The sequence below is a fragment of the Leopardus geoffroyi genome, chromosome X (genome assembly GCF_018350155.1).
Source record: "Leopardus geoffroyi isolate Oge1 chromosome X, O.geoffroyi_Oge1_pat1.0, whole genome shotgun sequence".
Classification (NCBI taxonomy): domain Eukaryota; kingdom Metazoa; phylum Chordata; class Mammalia; order Carnivora; family Felidae; genus Leopardus; species Leopardus geoffroyi.
In genome coordinates, this window is record NC_059343.1 from 123414719 (window position 1) to 123439465 (window position 24747).

At 54.7% G+C, this 24747-nt stretch overlaps 3 protein-coding genes across 27 annotated transcripts in view; 1 reads left to right on the top strand and 2 right to left on the bottom strand.

Annotated features, from left to right (window-relative positions):
* Window positions 1-7700, bottom strand: part of IDS (iduronate 2-sulfatase) — a 40803-nt gene extending 33103 nt beyond the window's left edge. The window contains exons 1-2 of one of the 6 annotated variants that reach the window (XM_045472743.1): window positions 7343-7700; window positions 4445-4524 (exon numbers count right to left, since the gene is read on the bottom strand). In XM_045472743.1, coding sequence (XP_045328699.1) covers window positions 4445-4524; window positions 7343-7392 — 130 coding nt within the window. In that variant the 5' untranslated portion in view covers window positions 7393-7700. The remainder of the gene's footprint in view (window positions 1-4444; window positions 4525-7342) is intronic. The other 5 variants (XM_045472739.1, XM_045472737.1, XM_045472734.1 and 2 more) reach the window with 5 other exon arrangements.
* Window positions 7701-9252: 1552 nt separating this feature from the next.
* EOLA1 (endothelium and lymphocyte associated ASCH domain 1) lies at window positions 9253-14057 on the top strand. 20 transcript variants are annotated; one of them, XM_045472756.1, is made up of 4 exons: window positions 9263-9383; window positions 11808-11955; window positions 12074-12356; window positions 13152-14057. In XM_045472756.1, the coding sequence occupies exons 3-4, from the start codon at window positions 12104-12106 to the stop codon at window positions 13466-13468; spliced, it is 570 nt and encodes a 189-aa protein (XP_045328712.1). In that variant the 5' UTR covers window positions 9263-9383; window positions 11808-11955; window positions 12074-12103; the 3' UTR covers window positions 13469-14057. The 20 variants fall into 20 exon arrangements, 16 of the variants coding, with proteins under 16 accessions (XP_045328708.1, XP_045328718.1, XP_045328714.1 ...); XM_045472764.1 differs by having other exon boundaries at window positions 9268-9383; window positions 13206-14057; XR_006711109.1 differs by lacking the exon at window positions 9263-9383 and adding an exon at window positions 9398-9539 and having other exon boundaries at window positions 12074-12446; window positions 13152-13321.
* Window positions 14058-14762: 705 nt separating this feature from the next.
* LOC123594473 (heat shock transcription factor, X-linked member 3-like) lies at window positions 14763-16571 on the bottom strand. The gene is made up of 2 exons (XM_045471201.1): window positions 16038-16571; window positions 14763-15353 (listed from the first exon to the last, which is right to left on the bottom strand). Exons 1-2 carry the CDS (start codon window positions 16533-16535, stop codon window positions 14763-14765), a joined length of 1089 nt encoding a protein of 362 aa, XP_045327157.1. The 5' UTR covers window positions 16536-16571.
* Window positions 16572-24747: the final 8176 nt, after the last annotated feature.

Sequence of the window (24747 nt, forward strand, 5' to 3'; positions counted from 1 at the left end):
TAGGTTCACAAAGCCTCTCCATTGGTCCCAGGGGCCGCCATACATCTTTGGTCAAAATGCATGCACGGCACCCAAGACCCCAACCAGGCCACATCCTGTTACAGACTTTTCAGTATCTGCCCATCTCCCATCGGTAGGCTTCAAGATACAGGCCAGCAGTACCCCCCACATCCTTTCTTACTTAGCAAAGCCTACTTGGGAAGAGACGCCTCTTCAACCACTATTAGTAGTAGAATGCTTTATGGTTTACAGATTGCGCTCACGTGAATTACCTCATGTGATCCTCACCCTCAGGAGTTAACCTGGAAAATATTATCACTCCTTCGGGTAGATTTTTATATTAGACCTGTCTTTCAGATGAGGAAATTGAGGTTCAGAGAGGTAAAGTGATTTGCTTGGGCTCACACTGTAGTAGTGGGGGTGCCACAGATCAATCCCAGGTTCGTAACCATAGAATAGACATTGGACTTCCTGCTATGATCCCCCTATGGAGGACAGGAGCCTGACCAGCTACATCTAGGTTGCTTTACACACGCATGGGCACGCGCGCGCGCACACACACACACACACACACACACACACACACACTTCCCTCTACAGGCAATGAATGCCACTCCACAGCATATCAAAATCTCTCAAACTCCTAAGCCAAAAATTGTACAGTAGACCTGAATTGATGGTGCCAGGTTGGAGGTGCTCCACAAATGCATCTGCTCCAGCCAAGAACCTTCCTTCAGTTCCCTGCAGGTATCTGGCCCTTCCCAGCAGCCCTTCCCCCACTTCCAACCTAAGAAGCCTCTATCTGCCTTCAAGCCCCAGCCCCTCATCCTAAGTCGGTAGTTCCTTCCTATTCACATTGACTGCCTCTCATTCTGCCTTGTTTCAGGCTCCACAGCATACAGGTCTGCCTGGAAGCTGCCTCCTCTCAGCTCTGAGGAACACAGAGTGCACGCCTTCAAGGAACCTCTCACAAGGTGGGTGTCTACTGGCTTAAATGTGCTTTGCCTCCCGATGTTCTGTCCCCAGATCTGCCTTCTCCCATCAGCCTATGTTTACACCAGTGCTAACAGACACGTGGTTATCAAAGGCCCTTCCTACCTCAGCAGGTATCTGATGTACAAGAGGCCAAAGCACCTCTGACCAAGCCAGCCGCAGGGTAGAGCGTGGTGCGCCTGAGCAAAGGCAGCTGGTGCCCTACATTGCTTAGCTTACACCCACTCCTCAGGTACTACTAGGTGTAGATTTATCCATTCAGTCAGTGTGGGTTGCATAGCCTCAAGCACTGCGAGAGCCTGACCACACCAGCGGGATGCTGACCCTAGAATGATAATTCTTGCTCTGCAGCTCCCTGGTGGACTGGTAGACTGTCAGGTGGGCATCCAGTTTGAAGGAACACCCTGCCCAACTCTGCTTCCTCCCTCTCCTTCAGTGGGGGTTAGACCCCAATCAGTCTTTGGCATCCCTAACTCCCTCTTGGGGTCAGCTCCCTGAAGGACTTAATCTGACATCGTTGGTTCCAGAGTGGTCCAAAAAGCAGGTGGCAAGATGGGGTCTAGTATGGGATTACTCTTCTCCTACCCTACTGGCAATGACGACCCATCCTGGAGGACGGGTAGTGTGCAGATAACCCCAGGCACAAGGAGACAGTCGAGCCGCTAAAACTTTCACACTAGAACTTTTTGCTGAGCTGGCAGGTGGAGAGTAATTTCCTGGCAGGTGAGAAGATCCAAGTATGTGGAATGTATGAGAATGACAACTCTAAGGACGAAGGGAATGGATGGAGGTGACTTCTCTGCACTAGTGGCTTACAAGGGGATGAGAAGCTGCGGGTGATTAACAAGCTGAAAATGAAGGGGGAGCCCCAGAGTTTCCTTGGTAGCTTACAAAGTAGCCCCACTTCAGGCAGTGGCCAAAGGTCAAGCTCAGGTTTGATAGGAATGGCTGAACTTCAAAGATGGCTGAACACTCAGCTAAGGCAGGCCTGTCATGCCAACATCAGAAGCCCACTTGGGAACACCTGCATCCCTGACACAAGGAACAGGGAGGGACGTGTAGGGGAAGAGCTGGACTCCCCAGAGGTCTCTGAAACTTGAGTCTGTGGCAGCAGCCCACCCCTTCCCATAGTAAAGAGCTAGTATGTCCACCATAGCTCTGAGGGAGCAACACATTCCCCAAGTCTTTCCCCAGAGGTGCCCTCCGTCCCAGGAGGCAGGGTGACCAACCATCTTGATTTGCTACAGAACTCACCCTGCTCCAGCCAGAAGAGTTCCAGGAAAAGCAGGAAGAGATGGGCAGCCTACTGCCAGGTCCTCAACCAGAGTGAAGTCACCATGCCCAGCACAGGCAGGGCATACCAGGCCTGGTCAGGGAGGAAAGGCGGGAGAGGTAATTCTCCCACCCCTCCCCCACCACGACTGCAGTAGAGGCCCTGGGGTAGCACCGAATGGCCAGAAGCCAGGGGCTCATGATCACAGACATCACTGACCAGGAGGTCTGACCCACAGCGTGGTGGAAGTGGAGGCCTTCCTAGCGATGTAATGGACAGGCAACCAGCCAAGGTACAGCCTCAAGTGGATATTCAAAAGAGCAAGAATACACAGTAAGAAGCTGAGTGCAGCCACCCCAATAAACAAGTCATGATCCCTTGCCCCACTTCTGCCCCTGAGCCAGTTCTGAGACCTACGACTGAGACAGGGAAACTGAAGGACTCCATAAAAATCAGTTTTTTTGCTCCTTTTCCTGCTTTTATTCTTGGTAGGACCTGCACCCCTACTTTACACGTCTCATAATGCAAATAATGATTTCTCTAGAGTAGATGACATCCAAGGAAGTACCAGGTAACAATGACCAGACGAAGCTGCCATATGCCTATTCCAGACCACTGGTGCTAGACATCTTGATGCCAAGGCCCCTGGCTCTAAGGAATGACACCTGGGCCCCCGCCTTTGTTCTAAGGGTTCCTGGATTCCTGAGGGGACACATACACCAGGCCTCAATAAAAACCCCAGACCCCAGACAAAGACGAGACTCCCTCCTTTCTTTCCTTCCAGAGTCTCCCGAATACTCTGTCCTTGCACTTTCCCTATATCTTCAATACACTCTGCATTCACCTCCTGCTAGCTCGCATTTGATTTCTATTCTGCGTGCAGCCAGAGACACTCCTGGCTAGTCCTGCAGGAACCCTCTGGGTCCTCAGAATTAGCCTGCTGGCATCAGAACCATGGACTAGGGAAGTAGCCAGGTCCCCAGGTAGAAGGACACCACAGCACCATGGCAAATAGATACTGGAATGATCCCCCAGCCCTTCCCAAAGGGACCTCTGGGTGAATGAACACTAGGAAACAGGATAACCACAGTTCAAGGCTGTTGGGCACAGTGTCCAAGTTGACACTGATATGAGAGACTCAATAAACTCTGTCTCCAAATCTGCTTCAGGAGGACCCCCTATGCCGGACCTTCTGAAAAGAGAATGTCATTGGGTCCAAGGTATGCTGGGCTATCCCTGAGCATCTGTCAGTTGGCCTTGAGTGGGGCAAGTCTGGAATCCGATATACTCCAGGATGAGGTGCAGAGCTTAGTGAAATGTCTTCTGAGGAACCTTTCCAAACATGGAAGAATACTTAATGTTAAGTGAAAAAATACAAGACAAGATGGTAATACAGCATGAACTCAAAGGAGTAAAGAAAAAACACAGAGAAAGGTCTAGGGAAGTATGCCCAAATTATGAGCCTTCTTGCCTCCGGGTAATGCCGAAGAGCTCGGGAGTGATGGAAACATGGAAATGAGCATCTCCCCACCCCCCATTAAAGTTGATATAATAAGCTGTAACATAAATACAAGGGTGTAGAATTCCAGAAGTTCACAGCAACTCCCAAGGTTCCAACTGGGCCGTGCCACATTCTGTGTGCAGGCCCGAGACCTAACCAGCGACGTCAAAGTAGCCCACCCATGTCCGCAGGTACCCCACGGTGCAGCTTCTTCCCATGGACTTGGAGGGTCATTTAAACAAAACCAGAAGTAAGTGGTTCTCAGGCTGGACCACTTGACCTGGGCCATGTTGAGAGAGACACCGCCAACAAGAGTTGCCCAGGGGCAGAGGGGAAGGGGGGCTAGGGGAGTGTGCATCTTGGAAACAGGACAGATGAAGATCTGGAGATAAAAGGGGAGTGCTGGAGCTGAAGAAACAAGGCTCGCTATCTTTCCACAGCCACACAGCTGCCCTAGCGCTCGTCATGTGTGAGTCCAGGGCATGGAACTAAAGCCAAGCAGTAACCAAGAGAACTACAGAGGCAAGAATAGAAGGAGCCTTTTCTCATGGGCAGAGTGCTGGGCACACCGGCGCCTCCTCTTGGGGGCTGCTTATCTCAGGTGGCACGGCTGGGGGTGGATGGCAGCCCCCAGCAGGAAGCACCCTGGGCGCTCCCTGAACTTTGGGGTCACTTACAAAGTGTCCATGCGAATACTGAGTCCAAAGCAGGTCCGCAAAGAGAGGAGGAAAAAAGCCCGAGGGGTAGCAGGAAGAATCTGAAACACAAACAACCAAGGCCCAATTTAGTATCCAGACTTCAAAAAGGGCTCCCAACGTGACTCTTGATCTCAGCGTTGGGAATTCAACCCCAGGTTGGGTGTGGAGCCTACTTAAAAAGATTTTATTTAAAAAGAAGCTCCCAGGGGCGCCTGGGTGGGTCAGTCGGTTGAGCGGCCGACTTCAGCTCAGGTCATGATCTCGCGGTCTGTGAGTTCGAGTCCCGCGTCGGGCTCTGTGCTGGCAGCTCAGAGCCTGGAGCCTGTTTCAGATTCTGTGTCTCCCTCTCTCTGACCCTCCCCCATTCATGCTCTGTCTCTCTCTGTCTCAAAAATAAATAAATGTTAAAAAAAAAAATTAAAAAGAAGCTCCCAGGGGCACCTGGGTGGTTCAGTCCGTTAAGTGTCCGACTTCGGCTCAGGTCATGATCTTGCAGTTTGTGAGTTTGAGCCCAGCGTTGGGCTCTGTGCTGACGGCTCAGAGCCTGGAGCCTGCTTCGGATTCTGTGTCTCCTCCTCTCTCTGCCCCTCCCATGTTCATGCTCTGTGTCTGTCTCTGAATAATAAATAAATGTTAAATATTTTTTAAAAAAATAAATAAAAATAAAAAGAAGCTCCCAGGGGGCACCTGGGTGGCTCAGTCAGTTAAGCGTCTGACTCTTTTGATTTTGGCTCAGGTCATCTCACGGTTCGTGACATCAAGCCCCGCCTCAGGCTCAGTGCTGACAGCACAGAGCCTGCTTGGGATTCTCTCTCTCTCTGCCCCTCCAGGGCTCATGCTTTCTCACTTTCTCTCACTCTTTCAAATAAACTTAAAAATTTTTCACGAAAAAAGAGCTCCCCCAACTCACTACAAAAAACACAAGCAACTCAATATAAAGATGAGCAAAAGGCACTTCAGAGAGGAGGAACTAGACCTGCTAAGAAGTATGTGAGGGGAGCCAGGGGTTTGGCTAAAGCTGGTCCCAGACCAGTGGTGCCACAAAACACACAGCAGGAGCAAACTGGAAGCCTCTCTGGGCCTCAAAGGCAAAGAAGCACATGGGGTGGGGAGGAGGCAACATTCTCCACAGTGCAGTTTGCACCTCTTGGCAAGTGAAAGAATGGGTGACAGGGTCAGAGAAGGAGAGGAAGGGAGGAGGTGTATAGGGATCACACTGAGCACAAAGGATCAGCTAGGCAGGGGAACGTTTGGGCCAAAGAGGATGGCAGAGCCAGAGTGATTAGCACCAAGAGTAACAGTGGTGGCCAGTTCCTAAGGGACAGCTGAAGCCAGGGGGCTGGGTGGACAGAGGTCACTGGAGAAAAGGATGAGAAACACCAAAGACAAGTGCTCAGACTGGCCATGGGGGACAGGGAGTTCTGCACTGAGCAGGTGTCGTGGGCTCCAAAGGGGTGATGTCCTGGGGTTGCAGGCCCTGCAAAGGGCAATGGTGAAAACAGCAAGGACTTCCTAAAAGGAAGATGGGAGGAAATAAATAAAAAATAAAAAATAAAATAAAATAAAAGGAAGATGGGGTGTATTATGGGGACAGAACCGTGGTCTGAAAAATAGTCTCCACAGCCCTGAGGCCAAAATCCCAGGAAGGTACCCTCTGTCCCTCACCTCATGACCAGCATTCCTGTTTCCTCCCGCTTCTGCCAGGAAAAGACATGGTGCTGCTACCGGAAGAGAAAGCAGTCCTCCTGTTTCTTGTAAATGTTTTTTCATTTATTTTGAGAGAGAGAGAGAGAGAGAGAGAGAGAGCGCGCCTGAGCACAAGTGGGGGAGGAGCAGAGAGAGAGGGAGAGAAAAAAACCCAAGTGGATTCTGTGCTCTCAGCACAGAGCCCTACACAGGGCTCAATCTCACGAACCGTGAGATCAAGACCTGAACAGAGATCAAGAGTCATACGCAACCGACTGAGCCACCCAAGCACCCCAGCAGCCCTCTCTGTTGATTTAATATTTACTAAGCAACTACTGTATCCCAAGTACCTGGGCTACAGAAATGAGTAAGACACAGTCCTGGCCTTCAAGGAACTCAGTGCCCCTGAGAGGACCACAGACTCTGGGAGAGCAGTTACAACACTGGGAAATAAGAGCCCAGTGAAAGAAGGGAGGGAGGGAGGTATAGAGTGCTACCTGAACTAGCAGAGAAGAGTGACTGATGCTTGGGCATGGAGAAGTATACGGGATGATGAAGTTGTGCCTGGAAGGAGGACAGGACCTGGCCAGAAGAGGTGAACATTCCACGCTGCAGGTTGTCTTGGTAGGGTATGTGCGCTCAGGGCACAGGGACTCCACAGCACGGTGACCGACAGGGTTGGGCTGTAAGGAGGGAGAGAGCTGGTGCCACTGGATGGCCCTCCCAGAGCTCCCAGGTGGTGGGGCGTAAAAAGGATAGAGCTCACCGGTGTTTTCAGTATGGGGTTGATGACGACAGATGTGCAGCTAAGAAACCGAAGTGAACTGATGGCTTGTGTAGGACCCACTGGAGGAGGAAGGACAGGAGGCATCCAGGCCGGTGTGGAGGCTCAGGTAAAAAGCCCCAGACCTCAGACCTGAACTCAGGAAGTAGCAGTGGGGACAAGAAGAGGAGCATCTATTCTGATCAGGCATTTGGGAGGCAGGGACACCGGATTTGGTCACCAAGCAAATGCGGAAGGAGGGTGAGGGTAAGGGAACCCCAGGAACAAAGCAGGGCGACAGGGAGTGTGTTGGGTCCCTGACTGAGAGGTAGAGGGCAGGAAACAGCTCTGACAGGGCGGTTGACTCTGTCTGGCACATGTCAGGTCTGAGGGGCAGCAGGAAACAGAGTAGGAATTTTTCTTCTCACCTGCAAAATACGTTCATATAAAGTCCGTCCCTCAGGACCCCACTGGCCATCCCAGGGTGCCTGGGCGTTCAGCCCGGAGGTGCGGGATTCAACCTGCGGGTACCACCCTCTTCCCGCCTCCGTGCTCTCCGGGGTCCATTTTAAGGGTCACCTCAGGTCGCTGAGGACCCTGGGGCTGCCACTTTGTTGCCTACGAGTGCGGCGCGGACTGGACGCTTATAAAGGGCACTGCCTGGTCTGCGCCACTGGCACACCTTTGCTAAGCCCCGCGCCGCGGTTCCCAAGGTCCAACATTCCGGCCTTGCCAGCTCCGCCCGCCTCCACCGTAGCTCCACCCCAGCCACGCCCCGCGACACCCCAGCTCCTCCTCCCCGCCACTACACCAGCACAGCCTTGCTCAACCCCAGCCCCTCCCCGCCAGCTATTCCACGAGTCCCGCTCCGCTCCTCCCCTACCACACCCTGCTCCACCCCAGCTCCTCCCCCGAGTTATTCCACCAGTCCCACCCTGCTCCACCCCAGCTTCACCTTCCAGATACCCTACGAGTCCAACCTTGCTACTCTCCACACCAGCCCCTCCGCAGCTCCTCCTCCGAACTATCCTAGCAGTCCCGCCCAGCCTCTCTACAGCCCAGCCCTGTTCCCCCTCCCAGCTATCTCACCAGTCCACTTCGAGCCTCGAAAGCCCCGCCCCACTCCTCCCCATTTTCTGCTCCGAGCTTCCCCCGCCCACGTCGTTCTACTCAACCCCAGCCCCGCTTGTCACCTCCCCACCTTCTCCCAGCTTTTGCCCATCCCCGTGCCACCCTCCCCACCCCCGGCGCTAGCTACTACTTCTCCGACCTTTCCCTCAGACCGGACCGGCTCATCCTCACCTCTCTCTCCTAACTTGCCACCAGCCACGCCCTCCTAGTCCCCCACTTCTGCCTTTGGAGGGTCCCCCAGCCCGGCCCTGCTACTCCCCAGGTGCTCATCCATTGTGCTTCCCCAGCTCTTCCCATGGCTCCACCTCCGTCTCCTAAATTTCGTCCCACTCGTCCGCCAGCTCCGCCCCGCTCCTCCCCGCCTGCTCCCCTTAGTTCCATCCTGCTCCACCCTGCCTCCTTCTACCCGGTGGTTCCCCCACTCCTCCTGTGATTCCACCACCCGCCAAAGCTTTCTTCCAGCTCCGCCCATCTCCACCCCCACCTCCACCTTCCCAACCTCCTCAGTTCCACCCCGCCCCTCTCCAGCTCCCCTTCTCAGCTCCGCTCTGCTCCTCCCCACCCCCACACCCATGGGTTCCCTGGCTCCTCCCCTGAACCCCCCCCCAACCACAGCTTTCTCTCAGCTCCGCCCCCTCCTGCCCCAGCTCCGCCTACCCAACCTCCTCAGTTCCACCCCGCCCCTCTCCAGCTCCGCTTCTCAACTCCGCTCAGCTGCTCCCAGGGCCCTCCCCCCAGGGGTCCCCAGCTCCTCTGACTCCATCCCCCACAGTTTCTCCCAGCTCCGCCTCCACTGCCCCAGCTCCATCCTGCCCCTGCTCCAGCTCCTCCTGTCAGCTCTGCCCTCCTCCCCAGTGGTCCCCCAGCTTCCCCTTTGGCTCCACCCCAAGCTCCCCCCTGCAACTCCCCCAGTTACACCTCCCCAGGCCCACCCTGCTCTTCCCACAGCTACTCCTCCGCAACTTTCCCATCTCCGTCCTGCTCCTTCCCGCTCATTGCCCTAGGTCCTGCCCCAACTCTTTCCCACAACTGGCGCCAGCTTCTTCCACAGCCCTGTCTCACAGCTCCTCCTACCCCAGCTCCTAACCCACAGGTCCGCCCCCACCTACTCCTCCCCCAGCTCCGCCTCCCGCCGCCCCGCCCACAGCCCCACCCCCAGACTCGACTCGCCCCGCCTCTTTCCCCCCAACGCCCCACCCCCATTTCGATCCTCCTTCCGGTTCCGCTCCAGCCGCTAGCGCCAGCTCCCTATCAAGCCTGATGGTTCCGCGCGCCTCCCGGCCCCTTGAGTCCAACGACGTCTCCTAGCGACCGGGGCCTGCGGGCCTATGTGCGTGTGTACGTAAGTGCGTGTCCACGTAACTGCTTGGCTGCGTGCCTACGGGCTTTCGCCCTGGCGTGCTGCGTACCTCCGTGTGCGTACGTAACTACGTGGGTACGAGCCGGCGTATGCCCCGCAAAAAAGGAGCGGCAGCGTCTGTGCGGGTGCGTCAGGTGAGGGGCCGCCGGCGCCCGGCACCTGTCAGCGGTTCCTGGTGTCGGGCCGCGGCGATGGCGGGACAGCCACGACGCGGACCGGGCGCTCTGTCCTCTCTCGGTGGGCCGCGTCGTCTCCTCGCCTGGGCGTGGGAGGCGGTCGTCCCGGCGCTGGTGGCCTCGCAGGGTCACGGGAAGCGGACGGTCCCGCCCGGTGGCCGCAGCCGAATCGGCCGAGCGCGCCTGCGGTGGGTGGGGGCGGGGCCGGGGCGGGGAGACCCGCCACGCGCGAAGGGAGCCAGGAAGCCCGTGCGGCTGCGGCCTGCTCGACCCTTGGCGGGACGGTGCCTCTGGGCTGGGGGTTCCCGGACCAGAGGTCTGGAAGCAAGCGCAGAGCGGCCGCGGACACCCTTCCCTGTCCCCTCCTCCCGCCACCGTCACATGCCTGCGACGTACGTGTGCGCGGAGAAACGCGACCATACCTTTGCACGGGCACCGATCCGCACGCAGTCATTCCGGCCCTCCCCACCTCCCGCTGGGCCCTTAGGGCCGCGACCTCACCGAGGCCGCCGGCTGTGCGGGGTTCAGCCTGTTGCCCCTGGCACTCCTCTCGGGGGGGGGGGAGGCTTCCAGGATTTGATTGAGGGGAACTGGACTGTAGGGCCCCCAAATCCTTCCCGTGTGACAGTGTGAGGGCCTGGTGTCCTCTTTCTCCTGTTGGATACGGGTCTGCTAGGCTGTGAGAACACGAGCCACTTACATGAAATGGTTTTCTCTGCTGCCGGCTGGGGCCTTATGTGGTTAGCAGAACCAACCCGTGAGTGAGGTGCAACGTGGAAGGCTGAGAAGTGAAGGAGGGGTGTCAGTCGCGTCAGGGCTGTCCGGCCGTGAGTTCCATGAAGATGGAACAGGCAGGGGGCAGGTCGCTGGTGCCTGCGGCAACCGGTGTGTTCATGGAGGGGGGCGGGCAGTGCGAGGCGAAGAAGTAGAGACTGTGAGTGTAGACCGCTGCTCCTGGGACCTCTGCTATGCAGAGGTTTAGACAAGTTGGCAGGTGCTGGAGACACGTGCGGGCTCAGGGGCTGGGGGGGGGGGGGGTTCTTTGCCCCTGCAGTGAGGAGTGTACAGGTGTGGCTTTCTGAAAGCGAGACCATCTACTCACAGGGGAGGGGAGTAGAGCTGCCTGAGCAAGAGCAGACGGAGTGAGGTCCTCCAGTGAAGGACTGTGCTTGGCCCAGAGCACAGCTGAGGGCAGGTGGCCACGCAGCTCAGCCCCAGACAGAGGGAACGCAGGGGGTGTGGTGCCAGGGCGGCAGGACGGTGGGTTGGGAAAGGGGTGATCCCAGGGCCTTATCTTTGAGAGCAGATGTGTTCTCTTAAACGAGAGGAGGGGTTGAGGCCAGGTTTATGTCCTTCGAGAACTGGGAGGAGAGATGATCCAGATTCGGGGTGCTCCTGAGTGCAGCGCAGTGCCCCAGGCCCTGTGATGAGGATGATGATAATGATGAGGGGCGGCCACTGTTTGTGGCTGTCCTGTTAGGTGCCACATGCCGGGCTAGGTGCCCCTGCACCTTGTCCCCGGTCCTCGCGGCCCCGATGGAGACTGGGGCTCCTTGAGGCGCCAGGACCCAGCTGAGGCTCGGGCCGGGGTCGTGCTCCTCCCACTGCACAGCTCTGCCGTGCGTGAGGAGGAGGGACCCCCTCGTCCAGGTGCAAGGACAAGGGGTAGGTGCACTCAGGTCCCCTGCAATCATGTGCTGTCTCTCTATCCCTCGGCGCCTCCTTCTCAGCTATAGAGCGGGGTGACGAAGCGCTGCCTTACTGGGTTATGTGAGGATCGAATCCTGTGATGTGTTGATTGTGCCCACCCCAGTGCCTGGCATGGAGACGGTGCGTGCGCCCTGGTACCAGTTGTTCCTGCTCTGGTTCCTGGTTTCTCTAGGCCCGGGTCAGGGTCGGGGGGTGTCTGTTGATGGTGGAGAGCAGTGGGGCAGGAAGGGGTCAGAGGAGAGTGGCGCCCAAAGGGGTCGGGAGGAGACAGCTGCCAGGACCATGTGCGATCACAGGGCGCCCCCAGCGCTGAGCTGAGGTCGGATACCAAGGGTTTGTGCTCAGCAGCCCCAGGGTGGCAAAGCCCAGGATGTCCCTGTCTGTGCTGGGAGAGGGGTAGAGCCAGCTCACTGAGTCGTCCAGCCGAGGGGCCCCTCGCCATCTGTGCTCTCCTGGGGCTCAGTGACCTCCGATGTAGAACTGACCACAGGCTGTCCTGGCCATGCCTTTCTCTAGCTATCCCCGCCCTCCTCTCTGAGGTCCCCAACGACTCCACGTGATGAACACGTCATCCTGACCGCCGGCCCCTTCCTTTGTGCCCGTCAGCTGACCGTGTAGTGACAGAGGAGGAGGAGCCAAGGCTCTCTGTTCCCCCACTGTCCAGGTCAGTGGGGTGTCAGGGCACCCCCGGGGGACCCTGGGGAGAGGTCTTGCCCCCAGGTCATGAGCTTGGAGCGCTGGGCACGATGCCTGTTGACCTTCGTGGTTCTGTGTCTCCGCAGGCCTGGTGAGGCCCAAGGCGCTCTGGGGAGATGAAGTTTGGCTGCCTCTCCTTCCGGCAGCCTTATGCAGGTTTTGTCTTAAACGGGGTCAAGACCCTGGAGACGCGTTGGCGTCCTCTGCTGAGCAGCCACCGGAACCGTACCATCGCCATCCACGTTGCTCACAGGGACTGGGAAGACACCGCATGGAGGGAGCTGCTGGCGGAGAGGCTTGGAATGACCCCTGCTCAGATTCAGGCCTTGCTTCTGGAAGGGGAAAAGTATGGCCGTGGCGTGATTGCTGGCAAGTGATGAGAAGCCGCATGCTGCTGAGACACCCCCGAGGGCTACTCCCCAGGACCTTGCTCAGGAGTTTTGTGCCTTGTTCCCTTGTGTGAGCTGCTTGGTGTGGGGGCCGTGGTTTCTTTAAGCAGCACACCTTCGGCGGGGCAGCAGGGGGCCCTGGGACTGGGGATGGGGGGAGTTGCTGAGGTCCCACGACTTCAGGTGAACCCTGCTTCCGCTCTGGGCCTCAGTGCCCGGTTCTGACCTGAGAGACAGGGACAGGTTCCAAGTGTGCATGTGACCTTCGCTCATGGTTGCGCGTGTGTGCCCGCGTGCGTGCGTGCGACAGAGACCGTGGAGGCAGCATGGTGCACACAGTGGGTCGGGGCAGACTCCAGACCCCGGGCTGTTGCCGGGCTTCCTGTGCGATGCCCCACCCCCACTGTCCCTGCATCCGGGGTGAGTCCCCTAAGCCCTCGGTGGGGGAGGTCCCACACGAGCACCTGCCACCTGCTGAAGTGCTCGGGGACCTGAGTGCCTGTTCCGCTCAGCATCTGGGGCCCTTCTGGTCTGACCTCTGCCTGTTGCCCTAAGCTCTCTGGCTGGGGCCAGCCCATTATTTGGGGGTGGTCGTTGAGGACGAGGCCCTCCACTCCGTTTCGCTCCCTCCCTCGGCCTCACCCAGAACTCCCTAAGCAGACTTTGGCGTGTCGGGCATGCTCAGTCCGAGGGGCCCAGTGTACCCGGTGTCCCCTTGGGGAGACCCTCTTGGTCTCTGGTGGTTGTAACTTTGAATAATCATGTTCTCCAACAGGCGGGCCTTGGTTTCTGGAAGGAAAAACCATCGTGTGCTTCTCTTTGTGCTCAGGGCTTGTTGACATTGGGGAAACCGTGCAGTGCCCAGAGGACTTAGCTCCTGATGAGGTTGTGGCGCTGGAGAATCAAGCTGTACTGACCAGCCTGAAGCAGAAGTACCTCACCGTGCTTTCAAACCCCAGGTGGTTACTGGAGCCCATACCCAGGAAAGGCGGAAAGGATATCTTCCAGGTAGACATCCCAGAGCACCTGATGCCCTTGGGGCAGGACGCCTGGCGAGTGCAGAAGGTTACCGAGAAACCGGCTAAATCGTGACCCATCGACTGACCGTCATGCCGCAGACCTACAAGCCAGGTTCAGTCTGAATCGGCCCTGCCACTGTGTGCTGTTCGTGGAAACAGGTCTCTCCACTCAGATGCAGGGGACAGGGCAGCGGGACTTTCCTCGTGAGATGCCTGTCTGGGCTCGCCGGCAGTCTCCAGGACTTCGACGTTCGGGATAAAGGGGAAGCGGCCAGTAAATGTCTTGGTGCCGCCACTACTTGAGTCCTTCTGATTTCCGGGTCGTACAAAGACATAGGTCTGAAGACGACCGGTTCGTGTTTCCTCCTCTCGTTGTTCTGCTCAGAACTCATAGGACGTTTGAACAGCATCCAGGGGACCTTGTGGGAAGGCTGGGAGCGGGCGCTAAAGGGGTGTGCAGGGGTGGCCAGCCACGGGTGCCCCCGTTCACCATGACGACAGCATTAGACTGAGACACAGCATCCGTCTGTTCTTACAAATGACTCTTGCTCTGTTGTCAAAGCGTCCCTTGGCCCATGAAGTATGCATGTTCGACACATCCCACAGCTAGCTACTTCATGGCCAAAGGAAGGATCCTAAATACAGCACCGATGGGAAAATGATTAAGTCGTGTTGTGTATTCTGTGGGAAATCTTTTGTTGTCGTTGTGTGCTTTCTTAGCAAAGCTTCTGGTGGTCCTTACCGATGGGGAAGATGGGCTGTCCCTCCCCCCAACCCCCAGGCATTGACTAGAATGGCCCGTCTCTTCTGAGCAACAAGAAAGTAGCCCCACGTCCCTTGGCAGATGGGGTGGCCCTGCTTTTAGGTGGGCCTCTTTGGCAGGCCCCTGGCTCTTGGGCTAGAGGCGCTCAGCTGCTGATCAGAAACTTCCTGGCATCACAGGGGCACCCGTGAGGAAAAGCCCTCCTGTTTCAAACACACGAATGATACGAGGTGACACCCCCAAGGTCAGGAGTGAGGCGGTTCTGTCTCCTGACCCGCGGGCGAGGTTCAGGGGACCAGATCTTCCTGGGCTTGCCTCCTCCATGCTCCCTAGCCAGGTCCTTGGCCGAGGCTGCAAAAACGCTGCCGCTTCGAAGGACAGAGGACAGTAGGGGGCCAGAACCTGTCTCAGGCCAGGATTCCCAGCCTCCCCGGGCTTATCGCATAAGGTGTGTGTAGCATCATACGTGAGAAAGAACACAGATTCGCCGTTCTAGTCAGACTGTTTATTTACTCCCGCGGAGTTGTGTTTGTTTCCATTAAAGCCGAAAATAGATTGACAGTTACAGTGGTGAGTTTTTAGCTGTCATCAGTGGCCTGTGAGCCTAGGGACCCGGATTTTCCTTGAAATGTTCACAGAGGGCACACTTGTAATCTGAGGAGCCCTCCTGCTCCTCGTTCTCACTGGGGGCCTCATTTGGGGACATGACTGACAGGGCTGCCAGCAGGATGGAAAAACAGGTGTTATACAGAGACATCACCGTACCATAGTCGGGGTAAACTGGGGGGCTGACGGGCAGTTCCCCTGCGTCATCCCTTCTGGCAGTAGCCAGGGGCACAAACGTCATGTTCCTGGAGGTGCCCTCCCCACTCAGGCCACCTGGCTCACTCGGGCCATGAGTTGCCATGGCATACCCGGCTGCGCTGCTCAGAGACCAAATGCCAGAGAAGGCGAAGGACTGGCTGCCGCTGGGACCCTGAGCATTTGGGGCTGCGCCGAGGACCGTCTTGTCGTCGTTGGCGGGTTCCTTGTGATGGATTCGTGGGGACTGTCTTGTTGCTGCCACCGGCTTCTTTCTCTTTGGAGTTGGTGCACTGGTGCCTAGCCAGGTGGTGGTGACTCTCAGGTCACTTTTCCTCTGAATGTTCCTGAGCAGGAAAGGCTTGTCTCTCTGAAAGTTGGCGTTGCGGTAAATCTGAAACGAGATGCGAGATTCATCATTTTAGTCATTCTGGGAGGGAAGATTTGTGTCTGCTGCCACCGAGACTGCCACCTCCTTTCCCTCTTCTCCCTCCCCTCCCCCTCCCCTCCCCCTCCCCCTTCCTCCTCCCCTTCTCCCCCATCCTCCCCCTTGCCTCCCTCTCCCTCCTCTCCCCCCCACAATCCCCTTCCACCTCCCTCCTTCCTCTTCTTCTCCCCCCTCCCCCTCCTCCTCCCATTCCCCCTCCCCCCTTACCCCCCCCACTCCCTGCCCCTGGATCCCCCCACCACCACTCCCTGCCCCCGGCCCCTCCCACAGCAGTCATAATGGTCTGGTTCCACTATGGAGAAAAGATCCTTTTAAGTTGTCTACAAGGCTCACTATGCCCTGGGACCTAACTAAACTCACTGAATAAAGACACATAAAGCCCAGTTGAAGGGATTCACATACCTATTTGACGTTACCTGGCCTCTGAATGTTTAGTCATACCTGCACACTCCATCTAAGGGGGTTGTAGGTTAATAGGAAAGCCTAGACTTTCTCATCTCTCCATAATGTCTCTCGAGAAAGAAAGTTGTCCTCGGAAATTAAACCCTTTCAGTAGATCATTCATCTGGGGTCTACTAGGAAGGTGCTGAAAAGACAGAAAACATGGGAAACCAAGGACTTTCTACTTACCAGCATTCTCTTATTCCCTGGGGACTGAATCCTCCAAGGGTCGGTTGCGCGTATTTTGCTGAAGCCGTACAGGTTCAGCAGGCGGATGAAAGTCTTCAAGCTGTCAGTTTCAAAGATTCTCTCCGCGCCTCTGCGGTGAAGAACCTCCCTCTGGAAAAGGTCTTCGTCGATGATCACGGTGTCCCCAGCATCGTTCCAGCGCACCGACGTGAAGGTGTTGTCCTCCAGGATCATCCAAAGCTTTCTTGGGAAGGAGAGCCCAAGAATACTGTTGTTTTCTCCCACGTTGGCGGCGCCGTGGTTTGGGGCCTGTGGTTGTGGGTTGTCTTGGGGGCCTGGATCTTGGATCACTGCTTGGTCCCTATTCATCACCAAAATCTCCCCGGAATCCAAATTTGGATCCTGGGATGAACTAGATGGTAATTCTGGTGCTGGCTCTCCATCATCAGATGGGGCCAGCTTCCCTTTGGGTATCTCCTTAGCACTCTGACTAGCCATGGAGCTAGTCTAGACCAAGAGCACTTTTGCCATGAGAATGTCTCACTGACCTCTCAAGTCGCAAATGCCTTCGGTCAGTATGGGGATGCCCAATATATACCATCCACAAAATTCTAGAATCTCGTAGTGAGGCAACCAGCTACCTAAGTCATCGCCTCTTTATTTGTCATGTGATGTCACAAAGGTGGCTCACAGCTGATCTGGCAAGGCAGCACTGGCCAAGTGTGGGGGAGGGGATGGGCACAGGGCCCCCAGCTTCTCTCTTTTCCAAAAGTATATGCAAACATCTGGTTTGAGTTCCCAGGAAGGGCTCCTGTCTGCAGCCAGGAACATTGTTTCATGGGATCAGGCCCTGGATGGGAAGAGAAACCATGATCCGAGGTCCACTCCCACTCCAGGGATGGGGGAGACAAGTTGCTGGTCTCTCAGATTTGGTCAAGAGCCAGGCCCTGGTTAGTCCTGGCTTGGGCTGCCCCCAAGACTGCCTGGCTCAGATGGACCCTTGGGGTTGGTACCTCTCAGAAGATGGCAATCCCTAGAGGACTTGTCCTAGTCTTACTTGGTAGCCCCCGTTTATTCCTACCTGCCCTCCCCCCCCATACTTACTGCTTTGGTCTCTTCCAAAATTTCCTGCTGGTTACTTGGTACTGCTCAGAAAGGCCCCAACAAAAAGTCCTGTTTTCATGCCCCCTGTGTCAAGTTGTCCTCAGGGTAGGGTCTCAGTTAGGCCCCCTTTTATGCTGCCCCCACACAATTCCCTTTTTGGTCTCTTCCAACTGTTCCTGCTAGTTAGTGGGTCCTGCTCAGATAGGCCCCAACAAAGGGTCCTATTTTCTTGTCCCCTGGGTCAAGTTGTCCCCAGAGTAGGGTCTCAGTTGATGAGCCCCCCTTTTCTTCCTGCCCCCCCCCCACTTCCTGCTTTGGTCTCTTCCACGTATTCCTGCTGGTTAGTTGCTCCTACGCATATAGGCCCCAACAAAGAGTCCTATTTTCTTCCTCCAGGTCAAGTTGTCCTCAGGGCAGGGTTTCAGTTGGTAGCCCCCCATTTATTCCTGCTGCCCCCCCCCACTCACCGCTTTGGTCTCTTCCAACTGTTCCTGCTGGTTAGTTGCTCCTGCGCATAGACCCCAAAAGAGACTCCTATTTTCTTGCCCCCTAGGTCAGGTTGTCCTCAGAGTAGGGTCTCAGTTGGTTGCCACCATTTTATTTCTTCCCCCCCCCCAATTCCCACTTTGGTCTCTTCCAACTGTTCTTGTGAGTTAGTTGGTCCTGCTCAGATAGGCCCCCCAAGAGTCCTGATTTATGGCCCCTAGGTCAAGTTGTCCTCAGAGTAGGATCTGAGTTGGTAGCCCCCCTTTGATTCCTGCTCCCCCCACACACACTTCCCACATCGGTGTGCTCCAATTGTACCCGCTGGTTGGTTGGTCCTGCTCACATAGGCCCCACCAAGAGTCCTGTTTTCTTGATCCCTAATTCAAATTGTCCCCAGGGTAGTGTCTCAGTTTGAAGCCCCCCTTTTATTCCCTCCCCCACCACTTCCCGCTTTGATCCCTACCAACTACTCCTGCTGCTTAGTTGGTACTTCTCAGATAGGCCCCAGTAAAGAGTCCTATTTTCCTGCTCCAGGTCACATTGTCCTCAGAGTAGGGTCTCAGTCCGTAGGCCCCTTGTAAGCCAACACCCCTCTTTGGTCTCTTCCAAATTCTCCTGCTGGCTAGTTGGTCCTGGTCAGATAGGCCCTAACAAAGAGTCCTGTTCTCTTGTTCCAGGGTGTCCTCAGAGTAGGGTGTAAATTGGTAGCCCCACTTTTATTGCTGTCCCCCCCACATTTCCCACTTTGGTCTGCTCCAACTGTTCCTGCTGGTTTGTCGGTCCTGCTTAGATGGTCCTCCACAAAGAGTCCTGTTCTTGCCCTCGAGGTCAAGTTTTCCCCAGAGTATGGTCTCAGTTGGTAGCCTCCCGTTTTATTCCTTCCTCCCCACACTTTCTGCTTGGGTCTCTAACAACTGTTCCCGCTGGTTAGCTGGTCCTGCTTAGATGGGCCCCGCAAAAGAGTCCTGTTTACTTGCCCCCAAGGTCATGTTGTCCTCAGAGTAGTGTGTCAGTTGGGAGCCCTCCTTTTATTAATGCCCCTCCCAACTGACGCTTCCCACTTTGGTCTGTTCCAAGTGTTCCTGGCGGTGAGTTGTTCCCTTTCAGATAGGTCCCAACAAAGAGTCCTATTTTCTTGTCCCCGGGTCAAGGTGTCCTTAGAGTTGGATTTAAGTTGGTAGCCCCCCTTTTATTCCTGCACCCCCACACACTTCCCTCCTTGGTCTCTTCCAACCTCTTCTGTTGGTTAGTTTGTCCTACTCAGGTAGGGCCCAACAAAGTGTCCTATTTTGTTGCCCCCTAGAAAATGTTGTCCCCAGAGTAGGGTCTCATTTGTAGCGTCCTTTTCATTCCTGCCCCCCTCCAATTCCTATCTCTTCCAACTGTTCCTGCTGGTTAGTTGGTCCTGCTCAGATAGGCCCAAAGAATAAGTCATGTTTTCTTGCCCCCAGGTAAATTGTCCTCAGAGTTGGGTTTAAGTTCGTAGCCCACCTTGTTTCCTGCACCCCACACGCTTCCCTCCTTGGTCTCGTCCAACCGCTCCTGTTGGGAAGTTTGTCCTGCTCATATAGGGCCCAACAAAGAGTCCTATTTTCTCTCCCCTAGGTCATGTTGTCCCCAGAGTTGGTTCTCATTTGTAGCCTCCCTTTTTATTCCTGCTCCCCCATTCCTGCTTTGTTCTCTTCCAACACTTCCTGCTGTTTAGTTGGTCCTGCTCAGATAGGCCCCAAGAATAAGTCATGTTTTCTTGCCCCAAAGTAAGTTGTCCTCAGAGTTGGGTTTAAGATGGTAGCACCCCTTTTATTCCTGCACCACACACAATTCCCTCCTTGGTTTCTTCCAAAATTCTCCTTGTGGTTACTTGGTCCTGCTCAGATACGCCCAAAGAAAGAGTCTTGTTTTCTTGCCCCCTAGGTCAGGTTGTCCCCAGAGTAGGGTCTTAGTTTGTCACCCCCTCCATTTATTCCGCCCCCCCCCAACCCCCACACACTTCCTGTTTTGGTCTCTTCCAACTGTTCCGGGTGGATAGTTTGTCCTGCTTAGATAGGCCCCAACAAAAAGTGCTGTTTTCCTGCCCTCAAATCAAGTTGTCCTCAGAGTATGATTTCAGTTGGTAGTCCCCCTTTTACTACTGCCACCCCCCGACACACACTTCCTGGTTTGGTCTCTTCCAACTGTTCCTGCTGGTTACTTGTTCTACCTAGATAGGCCTCAACAAAAATCCTATTTTCCTGCGGCCTAGATCAAGTTGTCGCCAGAGGAGGGTCCTAGTTGGTAGCCTCCTCTTTGATTTCTGCCCCCCACCCACACACACACTTTCTGCTTGGGTCTCTTCCAAATGTTCCTGCTTGTTGGTTGGTCTTGCTCAGATAGGCCCCAACAAAAAATCCTGTTTTTTTTTGCGCCCAGGACAAGTTGTCCTCTGAGTTGGGGCTCAGTTGGTAGGACCCCTTTTATTCCTGCCCCCCACATACTTTCCGCTTTGGTCTCTTCCATCTGTTCCTGCTGGTTACTTGGTCCTGCTTATATAGCGCTCAACAAAGAGTCCTGTTTTCTTGCCTCCAGGTCAAGTTGTCCTCAGACTAGGGTTTCAGTTGGTACCCCCTTTTATTCCTGCTTCTCCCCCCCCCTCCCACACACACACACTTCCTGCTTAAGACTCTTCCTACTGTTCCTCCCGGTTAGTTGGTCCTGCTCAGATAGGCCCCAACAAAGAGTCATTTTCTTGCCACCAGGTCAAATTGTCCAGAGTCGGGTTTCAACTGTTAGCCCCACTTATTTCCCTGACCCCAACGCTCTTCCAGGTTTGGTCTCTTCCAACTGTTACTGCGAGTTAGTTGGTCGTGCTCACATAGGTCCCACCAAGAGTATTGTTTGTTTTATTGCTCCCTAGGTCAAGTTGTCCCCAGAGTAGGGTGTCAGTTGTTAGCCCCCCGTTATTCCTGCCCCCACCCAATTCCCGCTTTGGTCTCTTCCAACAGTTCCTGCTGCTTAGTTGGTCCTGCTCAGATAGGCCCCAAAAAAGAGTCCTATTTTCTTGTCCCCTAAGTCACGTTGTCCTCAGAGTAGGGTCTCAGATGATAGCCCCCCTTTTATTTCTGCCTCCTCCCACTTTCTGCTTTGGTCTCTTACAACTATTCCTGATGGTTAGTTGGTCCTACTCAGATGGGCCCCAAGAAAGAGTCTTCTTTTCTTGCCCCCGAGGCCCAGTTTCCCTCAGAGTAGGGTTTCCTTTGGGTGCCCCAGTTTTATTCCTGCTCCACCCAACACTTCCCTAGGTGGTCTCTTCAACTGCTCAGGCTGGTTAGTTGATCCTTCTAAGATAGGCCCCAGGAAAGAGCCCTGTTTTCTTGCCCCCTAGGGCACATTGTCTTCAGAGAAGTATATCAGTAGGTAGCCCCCTTTTTATTCCTACCCCCTCCGCACACTTTCTGCTTAGCTGTCTAACACCTGTTCCTACTGGTGAGTTGGTCCTCCTCAGATAGTCCCTACAAAGTGTCCTATTTTGTTGCCCCCAAGTCAAGTTGTCCTCGGAGTAGGGTTTCAGTTGGTAGGCCCCCTTTTATTCCCTCTCCCACACTTCCCGCTTCCGTCCCTTCCAACTATTCCTGCTGCTTAGTTGGTCCTGCGCAGATACGCCCAACAAAGAGTCCTAATTACTTGCCCCCCAGGTCAAATTGTCCCCAGAGTAAGGTCTTAGTTGTTGGCGTCCCCTTTTATTCCTGCACCCCCTACTTCCTGCTTTGGTCTCTTCCAACAGTTCCTGCTGCTTACTTGGTCCTGCTCAGGTAGACCCCAATAAAGACTCCTATTTTCTTGCCCCCTGGTCAATTTGTCCTCAAAGTAGGGTTTCAGTTGGCAGCCCCACTTTTATTCCTGCTGCCTCACCCACACAATTCCTGCTTTGGTCCCTTCCAACTGTTCCCTCTAGTTAGTTGGTCCTACTCAGAACACCCCCCCCCAAATTCCTGTTTCCTTGCCCCCAGGGCATGTTTTCCTCAGAGGTGTGTTTCCGTTGGTAGTCCCCCTTTTATTCCTGCCCCCACACACTTCCCCCTTTGGTCTCTTCCAACTACTTTGGTAACTTGGTCCTGCTCAGATAGGCCCCAACAAAGAGTCCTGTTTTCTTGGCGCCAGGTTACATGGTCCTCAGAGTAGGGCCTTAGTTGGTAGCCCCACTTTAATGCTGCCACCCCGCTTCAAGCTCTTGTCTTCTCCAACTGTTCCTGCTGATTACTTGGGCCTTGTTAGATAGGCTGCAGCAAAGAGTCCGGTTTCCTTGCCCCCTAGGTCAAGTTGTCCTCAGAGTAGGGTCTCAGTTTGTAGGCGCCCTTTTATTCCTACCCCCTCTGCACACTTTCTGCTTGGCTGTCTAACAACTGTTCCTACTGGTGAGCTGGTCCTCCTCAGATAGTCCCAACAAAGAGTCCCATTTTCTTACCCCCATGTCAAGTTGTCTTCAGAGTAGCGTTTCAGTTTGTAGCCCCCCTTTTATTCTCTCTCCCCCACTTCCTGCTTTGGTCTCTTCCACCTATTCCTGCTGGTTAGTTGGTCTTGCTCAGATAGGGCCCAACAAAGAGTCCTCTTTACTTGCCCCCTAGGTCAAGTTGTCCCCAGACTAAGGTCTTAGTTGTTAGCCCCCCCTTTATTCCTGGGCCAACAGTTCTTGCTGGTTAGTTGGTCCTACTCAGGTAGGCCCCAACAATCAGTCCTATTTTCATGTCCTTATGTCATGTTGTCCTCAAAGTAGGGTTTCTGTCGGTAGCGCCCTTTTTATTCCTGCCACCCCCTTACACACACGTCCTCATTTCTTCTCTCGTAATGGTTCCTGCTGGTGAGTTGGTCCTGCTCATGTAGGCCCGAAAGAAGAGTCCTGTTTTCTTGCCCCCAGGTCAATTTGTCCTCAGAGTAGGGTCTCAGTTGGTTGCCTCCCTTTTTCTCCCGCCTCCCCACATCCCGCTTTGGTCTCTCACAACTGCTGCTGTTGGTTCATTGGTCCTGCTAAGATAGGCCCCAACAAAGAGTCCTGTTTTCACGCCCCCAGATCAAGTTATCCTCAGAGCAGGGTTTCAGTTGGTAGGCCTCTTTTATACCTGCCCTCCCCACTTCCTGGTCTCTTCCAACTGCTCCTGCCGGTTAGTTGTTCCTGGTCAGATAAGCCCCAACAAAGAGTTCTGTTTTCTTGCTCCAAGTCAAATGGTCCTCAGTGTAGGGTCTCAGTTGGTAGCCCCACTTTTATAGATGCCTCCCCTCACTTCCAGCTTTGATCTGCTCCAAAGGTTCCTGCTGGTTAGTTGGTCCTGTCCAGATAGACTCCAACAAAGAGTCTTGTTTTCTTGCCCCCATGTCAGTTTGTCCTCAGAGTAGGGTTTCAGCTGGTAGCCCCTTTTTATTCCTGCACCCCCTCACACAATTCCAGCTTTGGTCTCTTCCAACTGTTCCTGCTGGTTAGTTGGTCCTGCTCAGATAGGCCCAAAAAAGAGTCCTGTTTTTTTTCCCACTAGGTCAAGTTGATCTCACAGTAGGACCTCAGTTGGTAGACCCCCTTTGATTGCCTCCACCAAACACTTGCTGCATTGGTCTGTTCCAACTGTATCTGCTGGTTAGTTGGTTCTTCTCAGATGGGCCGCAACAAAGAGTCCATTTCTCATGACCCCTAGATGAAGTTATCCTCAGAGTGTGGTCTCAGTTGGTTGTACCCCTTCTATTCCTGCCACCCCCCTCTGCCTGCTTTGGTATGTTCCAACTGTATCTGCTGGTTAGTTGGTTGTCTTCAGATAGGCCCCAAGAAAATGTCCTATTTTCTTGCCCTCTAGGTCAAGTTTTCTGCCGGGTAGGGTCTCAGTTTGCAGCTTCCCATTTATTCCTGCCCCCCCCCCCCCGCTTCCTCCCTTGGTTCAATCCAATTTTTCCTGCTGGTTGGTTACTCCTGCTCAGATAGGCCCCCAAAAAGAGTCCTGTTTTCTTCTTGCCCCAGGTCAAGTTCTCCTCCGAGTAGGGTTTCAGTTTGTGGCCCCCCTATTGTTTTCTCCCCCCACACTTCCCGCTTCGGTCTCTTCCAGCTGGTCCTGCTGGTTAGTTGGTCCTGCTCAGGTAGGTCCCAACAAAGAGCCCTGTTTCTTGCCCCCAATGTCAACTTGTCTGAAGAACAGGTTCTCAGTTGGCAGCCTCCCTTTTTTCCTGCCCCCCAATCCTGCTTTGGTCTCTTCCAGCTGTTCCTGATAGTTAGCTGGTCCTACTCAGATAGGCCGGAACCAATCGTCCTGTCTTCTTGTCCCCTATATCAAGTTGTCTTCAGAGTAGGGTCTCAGTCGGTGGCCCCCCTTTTATTCCTGCCCCTGCAATTCACACTTTGGCCTCTTCCAACTGTTCCTGTTAGTGAGTTGGTCCTGCTCAGATAGGCCCCAACAAAGAGTCCTGTTTTCTTGGCCCCAGGTTACCTGGTCCTCAGAGTAAGGCCTTAGTTGGTAGCCCCACCTTAACGCTGCCACCCTGCTTCAAGCTTCTGTCTTCTCCAACTGTTCCTGCTGATTAGTTGGGCCTTGTTAGATAGGCCGCAGCAAAGAGTCCTGTTTCCTTGCCCCCTAGGTCTAGTCGTCCTCAGAGTATGGTCTCAGTTGGTAGCCTCCCCTTTTATTCCTAACCCTTCTGCACACGTTCTGCTTGGCTGTCTAACAACTGTTCCTACTGGTGAGCTGGCCCTCCTCAGATAGTCCCAACAAAGAGTCCTGTTTTCTTGATCAACATCTGTTTTTCCAGAACAAGATGTCCTCAGAGTAGTGTTTCAGTTTGTAGCCCCCCTTTTATTCTCTCTCCCCCACTTCCCACTTTGATCTCTTCCAACTATTCCTGCTGGTTACTTGGTCTTGCTCAGATAGGGCCCAACAAAGAGTCCTCTTTACTTGCCCCCTAGGTCAAGTTGTCCCCAGAGTAAGGTCTTAGTTGTTAGCCCCCTTTTATTCCTGCAACCCCTACTTCCTGCTTTGGTCTCTTCCAACAGTTCCTGCTGCTTAGTTGGTCCTGCTCAGATAGGCCCCAAAGAAGAGTCCTGTTTTCTTACTCCCTAGGTCAAGTTGTCCTCAGAGTAGGGTCTCAGTTGGTAGCCCTGCTTTTATTCCCG

Excerpts from the sequence above, each read along its gene's own strand:
- EOLA1 (XM_045472752.1), top strand. The coding sequence starts at position 12,104 with ATGAAGTTTGGCTGCCTCTCCTTCCGGCAGCCTTATGCAGGTTTTGTC. Across the intron at positions 12,357-13,151 it reads TGGCCGTGGCGTGATTGCTG|GCGGGCCTTGGTTTCTGGAA; the intron begins GCAAGTGATGAG and ends GTTCTCCAACAG.
- LOC123594473 (XM_045471201.1), bottom strand. The coding sequence starts at position 16,535 with ATGGCTAGTCAGAGTGCTAAGGAGATACCCAAAGGGAAGCTGGCCCCA. Across the intron at positions 15,354-16,037 it reads CAGGGAATAAGAGAATGCTG|ATTTACCGCAACGCCAACTT; the intron begins GTAAGTAGAAAG and ends ATCTCGTTTCAG.